The sequence below is a fragment of the Phyllobates terribilis genome, unplaced genomic scaffold (genome assembly GCF_046119375.1).
Source record: "Phyllobates terribilis strain yellow unplaced genomic scaffold, ASM4611937v1 Scaffold_1__5_contigs__length_1240528914, whole genome shotgun sequence".
Lineage (NCBI taxonomy): Eukaryota > Metazoa > Chordata > Amphibia > Anura > Dendrobatidae > Phyllobates > Phyllobates terribilis.
This window is the reverse complement of record NW_027362761.1, coordinates 974,066,617-974,092,280: the sequence shown is the minus strand read 5'-3', so window position 1 is coordinate 974,092,280 and position 25,664 is coordinate 974,066,617. Positions and strand designations below refer to the sequence as shown.

The window sequence follows — 25,664 nt, the reverse complement described above, 5'->3', positions numbered from 1 at the left end:
TCCATTTTCTCTTGTTAACCTTATGAAAATAAAAAAATTGGGGTCTGAATTAAAATTTTGTGAAAAATGTTAAATGTTCATTTTTCCTTCCACGTTGCTTCAGTTCCTGTGAAGCACATGAAGGGTTAATAAACTTCTTGAATGTGGTTTTGAGCACCTTGAGAGGGGGGAGTTTTTAGAATGGTGTCACTTTTGCATATTTTCTATTATATGTGCTCCTCAAAGTCACTTCAAATGTGATGTGCGCCCTAAAAAAAAAAAATAGTTTTGGAATTTTTTTTGGAAAAATGAGAAATCACAAGTTAACTTTTAACCCTTATAACTTCCTAACAAAAAAAAAATGTTCTAGCAAAAATTGTGCTGATGTAAAGTAAAGTAGACATGTGGGAAATGTTATTTATGAACTATTTTGTGTGATAAAACGCTATGATTTAAGGGCATAAGAATTCAAAGTTTGAAAATTGCACAATTTTCTACATTTTTGCAGAATTTCCATTTTTTTCACAAATAAACACAAGTCATATCGAAGAAATTTTACCACTATCATAAAGTACAATATGTCACAAAAAAACATGCTCAGAATCAGTGTGATCCATTGAAGACTTATTACCACAAAGTGACAGTGGTCAGAAATGTAAAATTTGGCTCGGTCATTAAGGACATAATTGGCTCCGTCACTAAGGGGTTAATAAAACAATCCCACTACTTCTCCTCATGCCTTGTATAATAAATAATATTCTTCACTATATCATTTTGAAAGAAAAAAACTTTTATGGTTTAATTGATTTATGCAGGTCAGATAAGATCTACGTTAAACCCATCCTGTACAAATATGGTTCTGTTTTTATGCAACGTGGATTGCACAATTTACATTGTTTGAACTCTTAAGTTGTAGTGTTAAGTGTAATTACACTCTCAGAGGAATGCAGGAGTGGGGAATTTCCCAAGTTTGGTTTTAATGTTCTGAGCAGGTTAAGGGCTCAAGTTACTCACTAGACTGCTTCTGTATCTGTTTGGGACAACAAATGTTCATTTTTGGTCATATGCTGAAAAAAAGGAAAGATGCCCCGAGAAATGTAAAAAGAGTATTCCCATCTGAGATATTTATGACACATCCACAGAATATGCCATAAATGGCTGATAAATGCATTGTTATTTGCATTAATTTTTATGGGAGTTCCAAAAATAGCAGCTCTCAGTGGGAAAAAAACAAGATAATCTGGTAGTTATATCTTTTATTGGCTAACAAAAATAAAAAAAATGATGTTACAAGGCAAACTTTCGAGATAACTTAGGTCCCTTCCACAGGTATGGTCCAGAACACAAATCCAACAATATAATAATAATTTTTATTTCTATAGCGCCAACATATTCCGCAGCACTTTACATTTTAGAGGGGACTTGTACAGACAATAAAAGACATTACAGAATAACAATAATCACATAAATCAACAGATACCAGGAGGAGAGAGGACCCTGATCACAAGTTTACAATCTATGAGGAAATAGGGGAGACACGAAAGGTGGATGGTAACAATTGCTTGTATTGTACGGTCAACCATCAATGTAATAAATAGGGTAATCACCTAATGCTCAATGAACTAGTCACCAACCAGTATATGAACAAGTATAGACACATAAGTCTATTAAGTACATGGGGGTGTGTGAACAGATGATATGAGGGATCTGATTTGGAAGGAAATTTTGTATGGGGGAGGGGATAGTTAGATAAGGGAGGGGGGGCAGTTGGCCAGTCTGAAGAAATGCGTTTTTATATGAAATCCGCAAAAACATCAAAGGGTTTGGGAACACAAACTGATTAGGGTCTTTGGTACGTACCCTCCACACAGGAATAAATATGTCAGGAGGATTTATGTCTCACTACAAAATCTGAGGAATCTGCTCCAGAGACAGTGAGGGCACCAGGCCTCTGATCTTACATGAATATTGGGACCATAAAACTTTCACACCACTAATCTAATCCAATTAAAGACTCACTCTCGAAGCTGTTTGTTTATTTAAATGTAAATTTATTATACCATGCATCTGCTTTTCTTTTCCTTTTTTTTTTTTTTTTTATTTGTGTGCATATCTTTGTTTCTTCATATATCTTGTTATACCATGCCTGAGGAAGGGACCTAAGTTGTCTTGAAAGCTTGCCTTGTAACATCATTTATTTTATTTTTGTTAGCCATGAAAATGTCTCATAACGACAAGATTATCTTACTTTTCCCACTGGTAGCAATCTTTTTTCAACTGGCTAACATGGTACCAAACCCCTTTTTTTCTTTTAAAAATAGCGGAGCATGCTCGTATCTGTTTTCAGAACTTACAGCAGAGGTGAATGGAGAAAGACACATTTGCACTGCCATCTCTTCTACATGTCTATCATTATGTTGTATCTATAAATCAATAATCTATAACTAGTGGCAAGTGTCTACTAAATCAACTCTAAGTGGGGTTGTCTTCTGTTGGACCATTGTAATCCTCTGGTATTAGTCTGATGGCGTCAGCCTGACTGTGAAAATGAGGCCAGTTACCTAACTTTTCAATGTCTGAGTCAGACTTGTCATTGGATAGGTTACTCTTCAATTACCCAGTTTGTTGGTACAATTATTAACTGGCAACTGTACATGTGGAGGAAGGTCTGTACATGGAGACTGTCTTACATGTCCTGTACCACACTGATTATGTGCATTAACCACTTTCTGGCATGCCCAACAGCCTAGCAGGAAAATTGTAATGGTTTGTTGGAAAAGGGCAATGGGTTGAACAGCCACCATGAAACAAAATTTGACACAAATTTCTGGTACAAAGTAAGCCAACCAATTGTTAATAGGTGATATAAACTTAAAATGGACATTTTAAAAATGCATCAAATTTATCAAACAGCATAATCCACTTTGATAAGATTGTTGCATTTTAAGATAGTCTAGTTTACATTTACACTGTCTAAAACGTAGAAAGTTTTCTTTAAATATTCCCCAGTTAGACTGCACCTGTTCAATTTAATATTTATCCAATGTTGAATTGGGTGAGACCAGAGATGGACTTCCCATCTGGCAATACTTGGACCAGTGCCAGCTGTGGATCACTCAGGAAGTCACCGAGCTCCACAGTCTTCTCTCATCTTCCTCTAGAGCAGGCTTCTATGGCTTCTCCTCTTCCTCTCTGACCTCTCTCTGCATGCAGCAGCATTAGTGCACAGCAGCCTATGAGCACACATTAGTGTTTGAATAATTAGGTTCTTCTCCACTGCATATTTATTACTAGGTAATACTGGGACTTGTAATGTCTCTGTACTCCACTGTCCATTTATGCTTCAGTACTCCACTGTATATGTATTAATTATATGGCTATATCATGACTTACAGCGAGGGTTGGGATCTGGATGGTTCTCCTTTTCTCAGCCCCGCACCACTTATAGGCCATGTCATGGTGACACCCTAGCTCTGCCCCTGAATATCTATTACGATGCTGTCAAAACTCCCAAAAACTGCTTTCCTACTGTTTTTAGTCAATTTATCTAAAAAAAAAAAAAGTCAACAAAGTACCCTATGGTTTTTACATGTTTACCATTGACTTACTTTAGGGTTTCTATACATTGTTTGCCGTCTCCTGCATACCTGGATGTCTCCCCTCTTTCCAGGAGACTTCTTGGACGTTCCTGGGGAGTTGTCAAGTATGGCCAGAACCTACAAATGCACAAACACATTTTACATTCACCACACTCAATTCGCCTGTGTGCTTTCAAATGTCAGGCCTGAATTTTAGTCCCAGTCCAGTCCTGGATTTGATGAAGGGGTGTGCTACTCAGAAATGCATCATCCTTGGCAATTTTTCCTTTACTTTGTATGATAATTTCAGATAATCAAAGAGTAGGAACAGTTAGGGTAGCAATATAATAAATCTAAAAAAAAAAAAAACCCCGAAAGATTCAAGACTTCAACAAATAGAACTGCAATCAATATTTATTTCTCAATCCACAGGATAATTTGCATTCTACATATTAAATCAATATTTCAGTTTCATGTTAAAAAATTAGATAATGTGCCTGGAAATTGCTATTTAGCTAGCAAACAAAAAACTGAAATCAAAAAATAAATCTGTTGTATAAAAAGTAAAAAAAAAAAACACAATTATATTTAGTTTAGATTTAAAATTAAATATTCCCTGTATAAAACAATAAAAAAAGACTTTGGGAAATATTAGTTATATTTTTCTAATTTGCATAATATTAATATTATGGAGAGGATATAAGAACTGTGAAGAAACTTAAATTCCTATTGTACCTCAGGTATGAGCAAATTTATAAAATAAGCTATATTTTTAATAATTATTTTATCATAAAAACTGTAATCTTCATTTACAGTACATAAACCATTCACTGTTGTAGAAGGCGATCATCTTTGCTTTGTGAATGATTATCGAATCTTACGTATGAAATCCAATGCATACAAAAAAATGGAGGTATTACCCATAGCAACCAATAAGGTAACTTGTGTAGTTTTCATTTCTTATGACTACTAGAATTTGATTGATTGCTATAGCAAATACTTTCACATTTTGATTGCACTCGTCTTCTTACACAAGGATAAAGGGGTTCTCCACTACTCAAAAAACTCCTTCTCCATTACTATATTCCACCATATAAAATAAAAACAGTCTGTACTCACCTTCAGTGCCGCCACTGCTCCAGTGTTGTCAGTGTTGGGCCTCCCAGGGCTCACAAGACCTTCCTATGTCACGTAAGCCCTGCAGCCAACAAGCCGACAAGCCAATGCACTACTTCACCCTTACATTCTTTGGACAAAACGGACTTTTGAAGCAGCAGTAATTCTCCCTCTCTCCGGATTTCAATTTCGTCCGAAGGAGGGGAAAGTGATCGGGCCCATTAGATGACGTTGATTGTTATGTCATGTGAGCCCTGCAGCCAATATCACACAGCCATGGGAGGCGATTGCAGGTTATTTTTATTTTACATGGGGAAATACAGTCATTGAGAAGGGGATGTCAGAGTAGTGAACAACCCCTTTAACGATAGGCTCTGGCCTAACTAGAACTTACAGCAGTGCTATTGACAGCTATGTTTCCTGTGTAAGTGCTCGTTTTTTTAAGGTGCACAAGCAAAATGCCAATGTGCTAAAACTGCGGCAAATAATATACATATTTACAATCTAGATTTGTATTTCCTTAAGAAAATGTGTATATTCTATCCATATTACATTTCCCCAGTCCAATCTAAGGCCATTTTTATGTTGACTGGCAGTCTTGGTCCTGTTTTCGGTTTATCTTTTAGACCTTTTTAGCAAGGCCTTACTCCTGAGAAAACCTTAGGTGTCCACATTCACTGTCCTCGCTCACTGATGGTCTTTTAAAAGCACCCAAAGGTAGATAACTGTGAATTAAATACTATAACACAACATGTTGTTTCTCTCTCAGACAAAGACAAAAATAAAAAACTATTCACAATACAAGTCCTTGTTAGAATGTCTTGAGTCTTGGCTGAGTAACATCTGATGTCTTCTTAATGACGGTAGCTCTGGTTTCATGGTCTTTTCGAGTGGTGGTTATTGTCGAGATGCTGGCTGTCTGCGTGCAGGGGTTGCCTTCTGGGAAAATTGGCCATGATGCATTATAGGGCATGGGATATTTCTCCTCTTTTATAGTGACCTGGAGGTCTGGTTTATTGGACGTTACAAATGTTGCCATGCCAGGGAGATTACAGAAACCTCTTGGGCTTGTTGTCCGTACACATTCTTTATTTTCCACAGTCTTATGACTCTGCAATCGACTCTTTAAAAAAAAAAAAAATTATGCTGTGTTAGTATAGATACCCAAAGGGAAATAATAAAGCCCTGCCCCGTAGTAAAAATCCAGTAGTTTTTTCCCTCAACACTAAATTACATAATATTAATAATACAACAGTAATGCCTTCAGTGATGAAAGGGTAGTTATCTAGCAACTCGTGAAATTGACTTAAAAAATAGCCTTTATTTTGAAAAAAAATAATTAAAAACATGAGACCATAGTGCAAATAAAAGCGTACAGAGGCTTACGCGTTTCGGCTACGTAGATCCTTATTCATAGCATGGAAGAGAAAACTGGAAAGTTCTAGTGGCGCAGATCCAAAACCCATTAGTGACAAAGAGGTCTACGCAACATTACATGTAAGGGTAGTAGTACTGGAGTCTTCATGTACCTGATCTGTGGACGTCTTTGCATCTGCTGCGGTTTTCGAGAAGTGCTACAAGAAATTGCAATTTTCCTCTGCACTGAATTCTTACCAGGCACTACGGGAGGGTTACTGATGCGGCCGACACGGTCGGTGGAACAACTTTGAGACTAAGGCCCAAAACAAGGTTCGTAGAGATGCATTATGTTAAAACTTGGCAAAGGAATTTTCTTTTATAATGGGAGGTTAACTATCTAACGTTTACGGCCAGCATCAGTTATCAGCAGAAGTCATCAAAAACGCATACCGCACTGTATGCTTTTTAATGGCAGATGTTAGATTGACCGCCAAAATCCTCAGACTTAGCTGCCTTTAATGCTGAAAGTTTCAGTCTACCTTTTGGGTGCCCATGATCATTCGTTTTTTGGTAGACATCATTGTGAGTTCTTGCCTTCATCCTTTACATTCTCATCAAGCACTGGGTAAGCAATGAATGATTTTTCACAGTTACCCCCATGACAGTAAAATTGCATTTTACTTGCAAGAAATTGACTACTCTTAATATGTTTACGAGATGTTTTATTTCTACCTGCAGCATCTTAAATAATTATTCTGACCTCCCAGGAAGCATGACTATCCTTTGAAACCCTATGAATGCGTGTGTTAATTGTACAAGGTTAGGCAGTACAAACTGTAACCAAGTCACCTGCATTTCATTTCTGTCTTGCTTTCCTTCATGAAAGGGCTCCTCCCAAAGCAAACAGTCCTGCCAGGAAACACTGAGCTGGGACATTAACCCCTCCAGCGTCTCAAGCGTGCTATAAACCTGACGCGGATCCATTTATTTATTGCAGACTTCATTATACTAGAACTTCCATAATTAAAATTAGGTTTTATAAAGTTTTCCAATGCAATGCAAAAATATTTTTGGGAGGGAAGGAATATGTGTGATCTTAAAGCCTTAAACACTTGGATGTGCTGTAGAGATCTGTAACACAGCATATATACACTCCTATGTATGCAATATTATAACATTATTTATACAAAATTAAGAAAAAATTTGGCACATTCCACTCCATGCTGCATTATGGAGGTATGGCTTCTAGAAGACAATATGGTATGGAGGCACCACTGGTGGCATAGTGTCCACCTAATATTGGAGCACAAGGACTGCATGTTTCCATCAAACAGGCTTCATGCACAGGACTTTACTGTGAGGCCTAAATTAAAGGGAATCTGTAAGGTTAATCAGCAGGTTAATCTAGTGTTATGAAGGTGCCGTCCTCTAAAATAAAAGTGCGGCACCGGAAGAAAATTAACTTTATTCCTCCAGGGAGCTGCTGGTTTTCAGTCGTGCATGTGTGTTGGCGAGGTTTCAGTCATCCCTCACTATACTGTGAGCTGCGTCCCTGGGACTTTGCCAGACAGCCGATTCTGCACTGATGAGCAACCTATTCAGTCAAAGTGTTGTAGGCAGTGACTGTAGCTGTGCCGCTATGCCTGTATGACTGAAAGCCGGCGGCTCCCGGGAGGAGGAATAAAGTTCATTTTCTCCCGTGTGCAGACTTTCAGTACAACGGGCGGTCACATTCATAACACTTTTAACCTGCAGATATAGGGTTAATCCTATAGCATTATCCTACCTGATCGGTTCCTTTTAAGTGCATAAAATGAAAAGTCGTAAGAAAGATAATGTGCCATAACAGTGCTAGCCTAGAGGGTGCAATATCGCCCTCTAAAATACCACCACCACGGTATAAATCAAGAAACTATAAAATAAAAACTATGTGAAAGAAATAATCACTGGCCAAAAACGAGCAAATAACTTGGGGCTTTTGGGAGACAGATCATCTGTATTAGTTTCAGTATCCTTGGCCTCCATTAACCAAACACATCACATATAACTATGATCATATGAAGCAGACTCACCGAACCCTCTTCATCACTGGGCACACTGTCCGTTTCACTTTCTGCCAAATGAAAAGAGAAAATGAAATGAAAACAAGGCATGGCATTACTATGTACAAGGGACTGCACTTTATTACACATATGTCAGGTTGAGTGCAAAAAACAAATATTGTTGTGGCAAATGCACATATTCATCTACAGACTCTGCGCCCCTTGTCTCCCCTTTTATCCCTCTTTTTTACTACCGTGACATATGTCAGGTTATTCACAATGCTAAAATACAGACATAACCAAGGATTACCAGATGTGGCAGAGCTGCCCATACACATAGCATTCAGCTCTGCTACATCTGTATAATCTTGCTCCATTATGCTTCCATTATTGTTCTGCTTTGGGTTAATGGTTCAGTCACATATCTATTACTTGTCAATGACATTCTGCTGGAAAGTGCCATTTTTGGGATTTTTTTTACTCTGATCTTTCAGTAAAACAAGGCTACTAACACAGAAGTGAGCATAATGATGAGCTGAACATCACCTAGATAAATCAATTTGTGGACTCGGAGGCCTGAAGTAAAGTGACAGATGCTTGGATGGTTACTATGGGAGAAGAGGAGAAATCCTTGTTAAACAAGGACATAAATCTCAGAAGGGCAGAGAAAACCGTCCTAGCAGAGACAGGCTGAATGCATTACACCCCCGCCACCCAGCGATGTATCATTTATACCATGTGTGACAGGGGATTTTTTATCCAGTGACGACATATCTATTTATTCGATATACACAGTAGGATAGTTGTTCAACAGTGCATGTTGGCACTCGGGTCCTGGTCACCAAGACTGGCGTTTTTGTACACAAGTCTTAATAAAAATGCACTGGAGTAAGATGCACCAACTCGCGACAACCCCTTCTGAATCTCTATATTTTCCCAAAATAAAATAACACTTATACTCACCTCCGATGCCAGAGCCGTTCTAGGTGTATCAGCACTGGTTCTCCCAGGAATTGCATGACATGGTTATTTAACGCGATTTTTCCAGTCAATCAGCGCTGGCTTCACGCTCCTCCTCTCCTTCAGACAAATCAGACATCCGAAAGAACCATAGTTCTCACCTCCTTCAGATGTCAATTACGTCCATAGGAGAGGAGAGTGAGGCCAGCTCTGAACGCCTGCAGAGATCGCATGATATAACAATGTCATGCAATCCCCGACAGAGCCGGAGGGGAGTATTAGGGTCATTATTTTACTGGGGGGAAATATTCAGAAGGGGTTGCCCGAGTACTACCATCTTAATGATTTTGGCACATACAGTTGACACAAACTAGAAGTTCACATACACTATAGAAAAAAAAATGCCTTAAAACATGCTCTCGCTCTCATTATTCTGGTATTTGACAAATATTAAAAATTATGGTAATCCTAATTGACCTAAAACAAAAAGGTTTATTCTGATTTCATGTCAGATATTGAGAAAAAACATTCATATGTGTCTTTTTATATAGTGTATGTAAACTTCTGGTTTCAACTGTATATACCACAGCAAGAAATGTATTCCAGTGATAAGTTAGAGTACAATTCTGTCATAATTTGTTGACCGCTCAAGGCCAGGCAACCTCTCAGATAGCTCAAGGCCACTTTTCAAAAAGTCAGTGGAGCTGTCCAAGACTGGCGGAAGAATTCAAAAAGTTGCATTAAATTTTTCCACAAAAATTTTACATTTCAAACAGAATGCTGATGAAAACTAATGAATCGGGGCCTATAAAGAACTGTTAAAGCATCCACATCTATATAACCAAGCATAACAATACATATACAGTGGTGTGAAAAAGTATTTGCCCCCTTCCCGATTTCTTCTTTCTTTTGCATGTTTGTCAAACTTAAAACATAAAGTAACTGTGGTTTATCACATCTTTGGGAAGTGGAGTTCAATTTCCCTAGCCACACACAGGCCTGATTACTGCCATGCCTGTTCTCAATCAAGAAATCACTTAAATAGGACCTGCCTGACAAAGTGAAGTAGAGCAAAAGATCCTCAAAAGCTAGACATCATGCCACGATCCAAAGAAATTCAGGAACAAATGAGAAACAAAGTAATTGAGATCTATCTGTCTGGAAAATGTTATAAAGCCGTTTCTAAAGCTTTGTGACTCCAGTGAACCACAGTGAGCGTCATTATCCACAAATGGTGAAAACATGGAACAGTGGTGAACCTTCCCAGGAGTGGCCGGCTGAGAAAAATTACCCCAAGAGCACAGAGACAACTCATCCAAGAGGTCACAAAAGACCCCACAACATCATCCAAAGAACTGCAGGCCTCAGTTCCCTCAGTTAAGGTCAGTGTTCATGACTCCACCATAAGAAAGAGACTGGGCAAAAATGGCATGCATGGCAGAGTTCCAAGATGAAAACCACTGCTGAGCAAAAAGAACATAAAGGCTCGTCTCAGTTTTGCCAGAAAACATCTTGATGATCGCCAAGACTTTGGGAGAATACTCTTAACTGACGAGACAAAAGTTGAACCTTTTGGAAGGTGTATGTCCCATTACATCTGGCGTAGAAGTAACACAGCATTTAAGAAAAGACTTGCTGTGGTAAATGAAACCATGAATTCTGCTGTCTATCAAAAAATCTCAAGCTGGAGGGCACTTGGGTTATGCAGCAAGACAATTATCCAAAACACACCATTGGATTTCTTTTTCCCTTAATAATAATGACCTTCATTTAAAAACTGCATTTTGTGCTTACTTGTGTTCTATTTGTCTAATATTTAAATTTGTTTTGTGATATGAAACATTTAAGTGCGACAAACATGCAAAAGAATAAGAAATCAGGAGGGGGGAAACACTTTCACACCACTGTACACACACTCACACACAAATAATTTATTGGCCCTTATATGGATGTTACCATATTGTTATTGTGCTATGTATGATTGAAAAATTGAAGCAGTTACTTGATTATTATATACATTTTTAATTACATAGTTGTTGTTTTTTTAAACTCAGCTCAGACTACAGATTTTGCAATTTTCAATCCAAAACAGGAACATGCAATGTTGGATACAATCCTTAAACAGAGTTAAGCACTCATTCACACATCAGTGTTTTTCATGTACGCAAAAAAATGGTACTGGTGTCATCAGTTTTTTGGATATGTGCGTCATCAGTGTTTAATCAGAGTTTTTCATGTATAGATAAAGAAAATAGATTACAAAGCTTCTCCTATACTATGCAATGTTAAATATGGGCATCACACGGGTTACAAACTGTTGCTATCCGTATACTGTTCGTGTTTTTCACTGACCTATAGACTTGTATTGGCATGTTTAATTTGTGCTGCTGGAAAGAAACAGACCTGTCCATGTGATTTTTGCACGGACATACAGTAAATGAAAAAAAGCAGACGTGTGAATAGCAGCATAGCCTATAAGGGGTATGTGTTGTATCTGTGAAAAATACAGATAGAACACCTACGTGAAATACAGGTGTCTGAATGAGGTCTTAAATACAGTTCAGCTGTTTTTTTTCTCCCTATTCTCAGAGCAGCACCACTGCATCAAAACACTACAACCGAACATAATACATATTTAATTTGTGCTTATCCCACTATATATATAATTTACATAGTGAAACACTAAATGCCCCCATACACATTGTTCCGCCGACAGCTATCTTCCCCATCTTGCCCATGCACAGGAACGCTCAGCTCAGCCAAGTGCTCCTATGCTCGCAATGGCAGATCCACTGTCAGACTCCCCAAGCGGACCAGGACCAGAACAAAAGGCCATTGCAAAGTTAATATGCCAGTTTATTCTCTCCCTCGACATCATCTCTTGGGGAATAGTTGGGAGATGCCCATATACATCAACATTAAATTGTCAGCTAACTTTAGTCTAATGTGTATGTGGACCTGTTCACACTTACGATTTGCTGCGTTTTTTTTTGTTTTTTTTCCTTCAGATAAAATAACATATACAGCTATGGAAACCAGACAGGCTCTATTTTAGTCAATGGTTCTAGTGCAGTTTGCATCCATTATGTAACAGATGTCATCTCCATTAATTACATTGCTCTGATCCTAGAGAACATAGAAATGGGATTACACAACGCAGGTGTGAACAGAGGCTAACAGTGCAGCAGTAGATTTATGAATGCTGCTACAGTACAGACCAAAAGTTTGGACACACCTTCTCATTTAAAGATTTTTCTGTATTTTCATGACTATGAAAATTGTACATTCACACTGAAGGCATCAAAACTATGAGTTAACACATGTGGAATTATATACTTAACAAAAAAGTGTGAAACAACTGAAAATATGTCTTATATTCTAGGTTCTTCAAAGTAGCCACCTTTTGCTTTGATGACTGCTTTGCGCACTCTTGGCATTCTCTTGATGAGCTTCAAGAGGTAGTCACCGGAAATGGTCTTCCAACAATCTTGAAGAAGTTCCCAGAGATGCTTAGCACTTGTTGGCCCTTTTGCCTTCACTCTGCGGTCCAGCTCACCCCAAACCATCTCGATTGGGATCAGGTCTGGTGACTGTGGAGGCCAGGTCATCTGGCGTAGCACCCCATCACTCTCCCTCTTGGTCAAATAGCCCTTACACAGCCTGGAGGTGTGTTTGGGGTCATTGTCCTGTTGAAAAATAAATGATGGTCCAACTAAACGCAAACCGGATGGATTAGCATGCCGCTGCAAGATGCTGTGGTAACCATGCTGGTTCAGTATGCCTTCAATTTTGAATAAATCCCCAACAGTGACACCAGCAAAGCACCCCCACACCATCACTCCTCCTCCTCCATGCTTCACAGTGGGAACCAGGCATGTAGAGTCCATCCGTTCACCTTTTCTGCGTTGCACAAAGACACGGTGGTTGGAACCAAAGATCTCAAATTTGGACTCATCAGACCAAAGCACAGATTTCCACTGGTCTAATGTCCATTCCTTGTGTTCTTTAGCCCAAACTTGTCTCTACTGCTTGTTGCCTGTCCTTAGCAGTGGTTTCCTAGCAGCTATTTTACCATGAAGGCCTGCTGCACAAAGTCTCCTCTTAACAGTTGTTGTAGAGATGTGTCTGCTGCTAGAACTCTGTGTGGCATTGACCTGGTCTCTAATCTGAGCTGCTGTTAACCTGCGATTTCTGAGGCTGGTGACTGGGATAAACTTATCCTCAGAAGCAGAGGTGACTCTTGGTCTTCCTTTCCTGGGGTGCTCCTCATGTGAGACAGTTTCTTTGTAGCGCTTGATGGTTTTTGTAACTGCACTTGGGGACACATTCAAAGTTTGCCCAATTTTTCGGACTGACTGACCTTCATTTCTTAAAGTAATGATGGCCACTCGTTTTTCTTTACTTAGCTGCTTTTTTCTTGCCATAATACAAATTCTAACAGTCTATTCAGTAGGACTATCAGCTGTGTATGCACCTGACTTCTGCACAACACAACTGATGGTCCCAACCCCATTTATAAGGCAAGAAATCCCACTTATTAAACCTGACAGGGCACACCTGTGAAGTGCAAACCATTTCCGGTGACTACCTCTTGAAGCTCATCAAGAGAATGCCAAGAGTGTGCAAAGCAGTCATCAAAGCAAAAGGTGGCTACTTTGAAGAACCTAGAATATAAGACATATTTTCAGTTGTTTCACACTTTTTTGTTAAGTATATAATTCCACATGTGTTAATTCATAGTTTTGATGCCTTCAGTGTGAATGTACAATTTTCATAGTCATGAAAATACAGAAAAATCTTTAAATGAGAAGGTGTGTCTAAACTTTTGGTCTGTACTGTATATAGCATATCGATCGTCCAGTGTTTCTCTTTAGTGAATTACTTTGTACAGAAATAAATCCCACCTGCACATGAAGAAACTGGCGATATCTGTAGAGGGTAATGCTGTGCCCGGAGAGTCGGCTGCTCGTCACTTTCTGTCATCACTTCAACAACCTGGCAAACATCGGGGGGATTGGTGACAATCAAATCTTCCACCATATTAGTGTTGTAAGTGTTGTACATCGGTCCGTCAACAACTATAAAAAAAAGATACATTTTGATCACAGATATATAAATGCTTTGCCATTTTTGCAATAGTTACTAAGCTTAATATCAGACTCATACCCCCACAAATATTTAATATAAAAAAAGGATTTAAATAATTTGTTATTTTCTGATGACAACTTCCCTTAACTCATCGTATAAAATATATGATGCTTAAAATCTTATCTCACCTCAACTGTAAGCAGCTTTTTAAAGGCATCATATTTATGATGGTACAAACAAACTGTACAGAATTCATTTTATTTACAGGATTTTTCATACACTGAGTACATTGCAGAGAAGGTGCAGGTCAGAGGTTTAATCTGTGGGGGGTGGGTGCAGAAACATTATTGGTAGCAAGGGGTCAAAATGTGTGTGGACACAGTATGGGAAGCGAGGGTGATGGGATGTGTGCGGACACTGTATACGGACTTGGGGGGGGGATGTGTGATGAGGAAATATGAGGAGGTAGGGGAAACGTGTAAGGAGACTATTGAGGAAAATAGTGTGATGAGACAGTATGGGGGAAGAAAAGTGTGAGTGGGCACAGAATTGAGACTGAGTAGTGGGTGGGGGATAGCATGGATGGATAGTGTAAGGTCACAGCCAGGAGGGGACAGTATGCTAAGGAGGGGGGAGCGTGATGAGGGGGCACAGTACAGAGACTGGGTCCTATAGGGGGGGACACAGTGTAAGGACAGTGTGAAGAGGGGTCCTAGTATGGAAAGGAGAGGGCAGTGTGGAGAGCATGTACCATAAGAGGGACAGTGTGGGTATCATATTTTGTGCAGGGAATATAGTGAGGGGCAATTATTTATTCAGGGGATCAGCGTAGGGCAGATATTTTTATTCAGGAGAATTATAATGACACTCCTATCTTTAGGGGCATCATGTGTGGATGTGCTGCAGAAGACCGGAGAAGATGGAAGTCTGCAGAGACGAGCTGTGCATGGGAAAAGTCATCATGTGTCTGGACAAGAGGAAGAAAAGAAAGAACGACTCCAGAAACAGTGTCACCTATAAGGTACCAGGATGTAAATGTTTTTTTATGATGCTGACATTTTTATATTTTTATTTATGTTTGGAGCATTAAAAATGTTTTTCACGTTTTGTGATGAGTCTGCAGTCATTCTATGTGACTGCAGACTTCTGAATTCTCACAGTGCACACTGCACACTGTCAGGATTCTCTCGTGCCGGTGATTTGCATACATGCAGTCACGTGCTGACTAGACATGCGTGGCCTCACGCAATGAAAATTAATTGAGCAAGGCAGGACACGTCTAGTCAGAATGTGACCAGAAGTATACAAATCTCAAACTTGTGGTGACATGACCATCCACTTTTGCCATGGAAAGGGAGAATCCTAAATGTGTGCAGTGCATATGCTGTGAGAATTCAGAAGCCTGCAGTCACAGAGTGACTGCAGACTTTCATCTCAAACCTGGAAGATATCTTTAATTATAAAATAAAGCCCTGTAGCCAATCCTAACAGCGTGTAATATCCTCACTGTCAGGATTCAGCTCTGCTTGCAGGTTCCATCAGTCATCACATGGCCACATCACTCATATGCGATTTTCACACTTAGTCACGTGACAACGAGCTTTTCTTTCTGCTTCTCTCAGGGAAAATTAGGAAGAGCAGCTTGTCGGCATGTGGCTAAGGCCATGGCCCCACTATCAGTATCTGATCAATATTCGGTCAGTATTTTTTCTCAGGAGTGGGAGCCAAAACCAGGTGAGGAACAATCAGAGAAAAGGTATAATAGAAACAAGTCACCAATTCTGCAGTTATCACCCACTCCTGGTTTTGGCTCCCACTCCTGAGAAAAAATACTGACCAAATACTGACCAAATACTGATAGTGGGGCCATGGCCTTAGTGTGCAAATCACATGTGCTGGTGAAGGAGCGGGGAAGGGGAGGGCACCAAACTGAATTCTTGCCCCGGCTGGCTAGAAGACCTAGATACACCTCTGCACAGCAGGACATAGAACCCCAATTGCTTTCTTATTTATGTACATTTTACACAGCATCCCAAGATTTTTGGAATTGGGGTTGTATGTGGTATAACAATATAAAATTCAATATTCGTTAATATTTTCTACATTTTGTATCACATAACATTAAAATGACTTTGTTAAACTGTTCCACCTGCTCTAAAATTCCTGCTACATAACTGCTGTTTTTAAGAGCGACAACTTCCCCACTGAGTAATGTGTAGTTGTCAGTTCCCAGGGGAATAGAATTGTCACGTCCTGTTGGAAGCATGGATGAAGTACTGAACCATGAAAAATCACCTCTTGTGCTAATAAATCCAGATTCTTACTTGAAAAGAGAATAGCACAGCAGTCAATATTACATACCAACAATTCCCGATAAAACTTAAAGTGGTTGTTTGAGATAGCTTAAAAAATAAAATAAAAACAACAAAAAATAAAAACTCTTCTAAAATCCCCCTGGTTCCAATCAGAGGTTACGATTGAGATCTGTAACGGGAGGCATTGTTCATAGTCACCTGACAGCTCTAAAAATGGCTACCAGAATCCTGTTCTGAGCTAGCCACACTCCATTTACCAGATTTCAGTGGTTGCCCTGGCCTTCACCCTTTAGCTCCTCTACAGGGATCTGGTCTTACACAGGGACTGTCACGAAGGGTGTGGGAAAAACTTAGTGAAACACAGGGGGAAGAGGGAAAGGGAGCCCAGACACTAGGGAAAGGGGGGAGTGGAGACCTCCCAGTCTGGTCTAGTGTCACCCTGTCTCAACTACCGACCCTATATTGGCTCTTCACCTATCGCTGCACGCGTGCCTCGCCATGACTTTCCCTGATGTATGGCTAAGTTTAGGGAAGGAGATGAGCACTAGTCAATCTCCACTAAACTCTATAGACAACAAGGGTAGACAAGCAGGGGGGGATTTCTTAGCTTTAGATGACTCCAGACAAATGCGCACACGGCCTCAAGCTCCAGAGAGAACGAAGTACTGCTCTTGCTAAAGTCTCATAAGTAGTCATGAATATCGCCGGCACCTCCCTCTCAGACACACCAGGTATTTATACACTCAGGCCAGGGAGCTAATTAGCCAGAGGAAGGTAGCCGCTGGGTCCTAGAGACAGCCAGCCTCTAAGAAGATGTCTGTAATGCCAAACATAGAGATCTCTTGCAACCAACTGCAGGGCGACTGTCTGTCACATCTGACACACCCGTGACAGGGGCCCCTGGGTTGAGGCCAAAGAATCGGTAGCTGTTCAGTGGCGCAGGCTGGCAGGAATGGTCAGGTAGCCTGGTCAGAACCAGGATGGTAGACAAGATACAAATATGTCAGAAGAATGGTCAGTAAACGAGCAGAGGTCAGAAACATGAAAAATCCACCATGAGCAGAATACCAAGGTCTGTGAGCCAGGCAAGAAGAGATATAACTGGCGGCTTGGTTTTGATGTCCAATTGGCCAAGGAAGGGAGATGATTACTACAGCTGACAGCACACACACCCATACTGCCAGACTAGACTGCACTACAGGTTCCAGCCATCTTAGTCCGGTGATGGACAGTGCCTGCATTGCTCGGGGCTTCGGGTCCCGATGTCCCCACCAACATACAGATATGTGGGATACCTACCTACAATATTTATAGTACTATCCACTTCTTCTTTTACAGGTGAAGTCATGAATCTATACGGAGAGGTAAATGTACAGGCCCCATTCATTGGTGGCATTGCTGTCTGGCACAGATCATTCTGTATTGAACACAAAATTAAAAAATGAATTGACGCTACTATAAAACATGATTTACAACATATCAACAAATTTGTGCTGATTTTTCACTAAATAAGAATAATAAAAATATTTAATGTTGAACAGAGACATTCTTCTTGAAGGGAATGTATCATCAAAAAAAAAGAAAATTAACCAAAATTTAAATCAAGTTTTTATTATACATTTTGATAATACAGTATATATGTGGTGGCTTTACATGTAAAAAAATAAATCTTAAAATATTGTAGTTTTCACCCTAGCTACTAGAAAAAAAACCACAATAGACTGATGCTACCTGTTTTCTGTAGATCACTTCTCCGTCCAACAAAGCAGGAAAAAGTTTTGCTCTCCAATACCGATTCTCTTCTACATTCTTAAACAGATTTGTTGAAACTAAATATCAAATATGTGATGCTTTTTCTCTAAAGTATTTTAGACCAGTGAATTTGATAATGATGTACCTAAAGAACAGCAGGGAGGTCTATCGGTGTATTTCATATCCACCAATTAGTCCTATCATAAACTGTGTCTAATTAGACTATGTAGTATACAAACATTTGATATGTATCATTTGGGCAGAATTACTGCTATATAGGATATACTTAAAAAAATTAAAGGTACTTAGCGCACAAATTGACCAATTCATGAGAGCCCACCAGCCAGGATAAGTCAGCCTTTCTCTGACGGGAGCCTAAACGGGAGAGGCATATTTGATAAACATTAGGTTTAGGGTCCCATCCAAGAAAGGTACGCCTTGTTGTGGCTGGTGGGTTCCCTTTAATTGGCCAATTTGTGCACTGAGTAGTTTCATTTTTAAGTATATACTAAATAGCAGTATGATAATACTAGAGACAAAAAAAGAAGAAAACATCATTTTATTGGACCACACCTTATAAATTACTAGATGCTGTATTTGTGGTACATTTTACCAGCAGCCCAGATCTCATATCTATATGACATCTCAGCAACCCTACAAGGCTCAAGAGTCATACACATGTAATCTACAACCTACCATGGAGCCAAATGTTCTGCAAATTTCAATGAGAAGAAAAATGATTGCATATATGCCACATTATATAGTCATCTTCTCTTAGAAGCATTACAGAGGCACCATGGTGTGACAACAGTCTGTGATATGAACACATAGGACTCCATGTGTGGCCACATAGGGACCATAATTTATCATAAACACTTTTTTTGCTGTGATCAGGAGTCCTAAAAGTCAAAATGCAGCTTGAAACTATGGTAATTTTTATGGTGGTCAAACAAGGTCAATATATTTTTTAACTGGTGCCAGACATTTTCAACATTATATGAAAGTATCTTAAATTTCTGACACCTGTTGCAAACTGTCTCATTGCAAAACGTTTTCGCTGATATTGTAGACCTGAAACAAACCGGTCGCTCATTTCTCATTTTCAATTGGGATGTGAAAATAATACTCCTGATACGCACGTCATCTTCATCATGTACAGACAAGTGGTCATGTGGCAGGATTTCTATTCACTTCCATTTTTACAGAAAAGATAAATGTAAAATTCATGGCTGGCAGGACACAAAACGTGCTGCCTGATGGGATGATTTTGGTAAATGCCATAAAAAGCGTATAAATATGTATATTTTTTTAGATAAATGTAACCTATATGGAAAATAATAAAAGCTTCCACACTGAAAAATGGTGAAACTCCTGATCCTAAAATGAGTTTCATATAAGTTGCTTTTCCATTTTATTGTATCCAGGTGTATAACTAGTATTAACACCAAGTTTGATATCCACGTGTCACTATTCTGTGACAGACGATACTTCCTTATGTCGTAAGCTTTCTCCAATTCCCTTCTTACACAACACAGATGATATCTTGTGGACTTCTGTCAATTATCCAAGAATAATATCCAAATTGTAGTGTTCTGCTTTATCCCACACTTCATTCCTTATACTCTGTACAGGTCTTATACTTTTAAACAATATACATATATTTTGCCCTTCCCCCAATAATCTGTTCTTCTTGTGACCATCTACTTCCCTCCGCTGTCATAACTTACTCCAGTCCAATTCAACAGCATTTTTATTTTTTTGCAAGCTGGAAAGGGGACCAATAGTAAAACTCTTGGTGCTAGTTGACACCATTATGCCCTCATTCGCAGCGGGGGAACACGCTGCATGAACCTGTGCTTGGGTTTACCCTGCCTAGTTGCTAAAATTGCAACTTTTCTGGAGGAAGTCAGTTCTTTGCACGAATATCTAATGAATGGAGATAGGAAGATGGGTCCATAAAGTGTCCAAAGACACCACCAGAGGGAATGGTTCAGTGAGTCCATAGTGCAGCCATACCAGTGTCTCCCAAACGTGGATAAGTAGACTGGGTATCCCCATTATTACCCAATTATAACAGGGACATTTAAACTGACTTATAAATTGCCACATGGGCTAAACTATACTCCAAAATCTGCATAAGGATAATAGAAGGCCGGGGTCACACGAGAGTATAACATGGCCGAGTGCTCTGTGATAAAACATTGTATAGCACTCGAACAAGTGTCACACAATGGGGCGGGCTCACATAGGAGAGAGGATCAGAGTACAGAGCACGGACACTCGGGTCAAACTCGCAGCAGAGCTGGAGCCGAGTGTCATTAGCATACCACATTCGATGTTATACGTTCGTCTGATTCCAGCCTAAGGGTAAAAATCATAGAAATGACCAATGATAATTTGTTTCAATTTTATAATGTCCTGAGTGGCCTTTTGTTTTAGGAAGCTCCCATTATTATGGTAGCCTCTATCTATGAAAGCATCCTCTGGTGCTAGTCCAACCCATAGCCAACATATTGCCACTAATCTCATACAGACAGTCACTGCCGTTATGCTACCCATGTCATTAGACATAGCTATTAAAAAGCTTTTAGAAAAGCAAGGAGATACACACCTTCTCTTGTTTTAATTTTTCTTCTTTTTCGGCTTTTGCTCTTTTTCCTAAAACAAAAATGTAAAAGAATATTCAGTATTCACATTTTCAATAGTATCACTATCTATCTATCCATCCACACATTATATAGACAAGCAATGAGACTTATTTTATTGGACTTTGGTGCCACCTGTATTATTATAGGATATGCTCTTGCATATGACTAAGTGCTTCCTAACACAAGTGTAAAGCCCCCGTCTCACATAGCGAGATCGCTAGCGAGATCGCTGCTGAGTCACGGTTTTGGTGACTCACCAGCGACCTCACCAGCGATGTCGCTATGTGTGACACTTTGCAGCGATCAGGCCCCTGCTGTGAGGTCGCTGATCGCTGCAAAGTGTCCTGGACCATTTTTTGGTCGTTGCCCTCCCGCTGGTCAGCACACATCGCTGTGTGTGACCAGCGGGACCAACGATCTGGCTGGTAACCATGGTAAACATCGGGTTACTAGGGGCACGCGCGCACTTAGTAACCCGCTGTTTACCATGGATGCCACTCTGCTACGGTGCGCGGAGGCTACCGTTCACCTTAGCAGAGTCGTATCCATGATAAACATCGGGTTACCCGATGTTTACCATAGTTACCAGCCTGCTCCTGCTTGCAGCAGGCTGGTAACGGGAGCAGGACATCGTGGAACGATTCTTTCCACGATGTCGCTGCTCCCCTGATCGCTGGTGAGCCTGCCTGTTTGACAGCTCACCAGCGATGTATTAGCGATGCAACAACGATCCCTGACAGGTCGTATCGTTGTCGGGATCGCTGCTGCATCGCTTAGTGTGACGGGGCCTTTACTCTACAGTTTTTACAATCAGTTCTTATCGGACAGAAAGGCTTTGTGATTGTTATAACAATGTAGAGGCATTAGTCTGATCTGGAATCAATTCATGTTTTGGATACGGCTTTTAACAATAAAAATATAGCCGAAAAGCATAAAAACAATGTTCGATATAAAAAGTGCAAACATTATATGTTATCTTATATGTCATAAATGCAAACATTGTATACACTTCTATATATTTCTGTACTTTCACGTTTCCTGTATGTGTCAGCATCATGTTTGACACTTTTATTTTTCATTATTTCTTTACTGTTAACTTAAAAAGGAACCCATCATGTTCCAAAATGCTATTAACCAGCAGATATGAGGTTAATTTACAGGTTAATAGCGTTCTATAGCCGCGAGGCTGCTGCACGGACAGTCCAGCTACCGGGAGGAAATAAACTTTATTCCTCCTGACAGCCTCCGGCTTTCAGTCCGAGGTGCAGCCAGAGCAGCTTCAGTCACTGCTTAGTACATAATGAATGGCAGCTGTAACTGCACCACAGGCACTGACAGCCAGCTCAGTAGTGCATCAGTACAGAGCTGCAGTCAGTCAGTGTCTGGGGCGCAGTTACAGCTGCCACTCACTATGCACTGAGCAGTGACTGAAGCTGCACCGGCCGCACCTCTATGACTGAAAGCCAGAGGCTACTGGGAGAAATAAAATTAATTTCCTCCTGGCTGGCATGTTTTCAGTGCAACAGCCGCGTGGCTTCAGAATGCAGATAACCTGCAGATTAACCCCATATCTGCAAGTTATTAGTGTTTTTTGACATGACAGGTTCCTTTTAATCTGTCCAATCAAGAGTATGAGTCCTAAACACTGATTATAATAAATGTGCCACATAAGTACACCTCATATATAACCCTTGCTGTTTGCATGTAATAAGTAGTTGGCACTGTCACCAATTAAGCTATTAGTATTACATGGCTAGATGTTAAGGAAGGAACACTACAGATAAAAGGAAGTGAAAAAAGAGATTATGAAAATGAATTTTTTTACAAATGGTCTTATATAAACCTTAAGGGGAAGTAACAGGAATAAAGCACTATAAGATAAGCAAGGGCCAAGTTATATCAAAGGGGCACTTGTTCAGCTTTCAGTTGGTTATACTTCTATTTGGGGATATTAGCGATGGCAGCAGGCATTCTCTCTATGCTTTACCACTCTATGTCGTAAGGAGGGAGACTGAAGATCATAAGTGAACCCATAATTTTCTATAGGATCGTTGCCAGTGCATCACTTATTATTAAAAGTCTTTGCATGTAACATTTTTTGGTTTGGGCAGAGTCACCAGAACTGTGCACAACTTGTCATCAGCTGCGCATGGTTCAAGCATAAGCACCTGTCAGGGCACAAGTCATAGCCCAGCATATACATTTGAAAGGAATGATACAGAATGACTAAAAATACATTTGTAGTCATTTTCAGTTTTCAAAAAGTTTCACGCCTTAAATAATACATACTGCATAGTATAGGATTGATGAAGTGTATACAACACTATTCCATACAGCAAAAAATACATATATTGATCTAATGGAGGTCCAAAGGACAATGTTTTGACGTCTTTTATGTAAACATAAGGTTAAAAAGTGATGTGAACAGGGTCTAAAACTATAAATTATTAAATCAGTAAATAGTATGCGAAGTTCCTATAATACGATGTTCTCTATTGTACTGTTGTAAAGATACATGTGCCTACATCTACTTACTGTTCATGGCCTGGAGTACTCAGATCTTTATGTCAATTATATCTGTATGTAAACTGCAACACGGCGATCAATGGCAACCAATATACAGTAATACAGGAGTATAATATATGTATAGATATTAATTGTGGCAGTGAAGTGGATACTGTGGAAAGAACAAGTTGTGGATGATAATTCTAGATCAGGGATGTCAAACTCCAATACGCAGAGGGTCAAAATTAAGAACTTGGACAAAGTCGCGGGCCACTGTTGATATTTATAAAAAAAAAAAACACAAAAACTTCATATTCGGTGGGGTCCCAGAAGAGCATATCTCACAACTTTGCAGTCATTACAGAGTAATTTTCATTTGCCCCTATATTGCCCTTTCATTGCCCCCATAAAAGTATGATGCCAGCAAAAGTGCCCCCCAAACACAGTATGATACCCCCACAGTGAATTCCTCCACACGTTTGGTATGATGACCCTACTGTACCCCCCTTCCTCAACTCCTCTGGCAAAGTATGGTGACCTCAACACCGTATGATGCCCCAACTGTGATCCCCATACAGCCCTCCACACAGTATAATGGGCCCCACATATTCCTCCATATGGCATCACGGGCCAAATACACTGCTCAAAAATAATAAAGGGAACACTTAAACAACAGAATATAACTCCAAGTAAATCAAACTTCTGTGAAATCAAACTGTCCACTTGGGAAGCAACACTGATTGACAATCAATTTCACATGCTGTTGTGCAAATGGAATAGACAATAGATGGAAATTATTGGCAATTATCAAGACACCCTCAATAAAGGAGTGGTTCAGCAGGTGGGGACCACAGACCACATCTCAGTACCAATGCTTTCTGGCTGATGTTTTGGTCACTTTTGAATGTTGGTTGTGCTTTCACACTCGTGGTAGCATGAGACGGACTCTACAACCCACAGAAGTTGCTCAGGTAGTGCAGCTCATCCAGGAAGGCACATCAATGCAAGCTGTGGCAAGAAGGTTTGCTGTGTTGTCAGCGTAGTGTCCAGAGGCTGGAGGCGCTACCAGGAGACAGGCCAGTACACCAGGAGACGTGGAGGGGGCCGTAGGAGGGCAACAACCCAGCAGCAGGACCGCTACCTAAGCCTTTGTGCAAGGAGGAACAGGAGGAGCACTGCCAGAGCCCTGCAAAATGACCTCCAGCAGGCCACAAATGTGCATGTGTCTGCACAAACGGTTAGAAACCGACTCTATGAGGGTGGTATGAGGGCCCGACATCCACAGATGGGGGTTGTGCTCACAGCCCAACACCGTGCAGGACGCTTGGCATTTGCCACAGAACACCAGGATTGGCAAAGTCGACACTGGCGCCCTGTGCTCTTCACAGATGAAAGCAGGTTCACACACTGAGCACATGTGACAGATGTGACAGAGTCTGGAGATGCCATGCAGAGCGATCTGCTGCCTGCAACATCCTTCAGCATGACCGGTTTGGCAGTGGGTCAATAATGGTGGAGTGTGTCAGCCCTCCATGTGCTCGCCAGAGGTAGCCTGACTGCCATTAGGTACAGAGATGAGATCCTCAGACCCCTTATGAGACCATATGCTGGTGCAGTTGGCCCTGGGTTCCTCCTAATGCAAGACAATGCCAGACATCATGTGGCTGGAGTGTGTCAGCAGTTCCTGCAAGATGAAGGCATTGAAGCTATGGATTGGCCCGCCCGTTCCCCAGACCTGAATCCAATTGAGCACATCTGGGACATCATGTCTCGCTCCATCCACCAACGTCACGATGCACCACAGACTGTCCAGGAGTTGGCGGATGCTTTATTCCAGGTCTGGGAGGAGATCCCATAGAAGACCATCCGCAACCTCATCAGGAGCATGCCCAGGCGTTGTAGGGAGGTCATACAGGCACGTGGAGGCCACACACAATACTGAGCCTCATTTTGACTTGTTTTAAGGATATTACATCAAAGTTGGATCAGCCTGTAGTGTGTTTTTCCACTTTAATTTTGGGGGTGATTCCAAATCCAGGCTTCCATTGGTTAATAAATTTGATTTCCATTGATGATTTGTGTGTGATTTTGTTGTCAGCACATTCAACTTTGTACAGAACAAAGTATTCAATGAGAATATTTCATTCATTCAGATCTAGGATGTGTTATTTGAGTGTTGCCTTTATTTTTTTGAGCACTGTATAATGATCCTGAGGGCCAGATTCGGCCCACGGGCCAGAGCTTGACATGTACATTCTAGATGGATTGATGAAACTATAGAAACCTTCCATGTATTTCTACAATGATGTTCTTTAACAACTG

At 40.3% G+C, this 25,664-nt stretch overlaps 1 protein-coding gene across 6 annotated transcripts in view; it reads right to left on the bottom strand.

The window, feature by feature from the left end:
* Positions 1-3,953: 3,953 nt before the first annotated feature.
* Positions 3,954-25,664, bottom strand: part of IRF2 (interferon regulatory factor 2) — an 85,730-nt gene continuing 64,019 nt past the window's right edge. For all 6 annotated transcript variants that reach the window (XM_073642715.1, XM_073642723.1, XM_073642730.1 and 3 more), the window contains 5 exons: positions 20,801-20,847; positions 17,737-17,854; positions 13,939-14,112; positions 8,105-8,145; positions 3,954-5,796 (listed from right to left, as the gene is read on the bottom strand). In XM_073642715.1, coding sequence (XP_073498816.1) covers positions 5,485-5,796; positions 8,105-8,145; positions 13,939-14,112; positions 17,737-17,854; positions 20,801-20,847 — 692 coding nt within the window. In that variant the 3' untranslated portion in view covers positions 3,954-5,484. The remainder of the gene's footprint in view (positions 5,797-8,104; positions 8,146-13,938; positions 14,113-17,736; positions 17,855-20,800; positions 20,848-25,664) is intronic.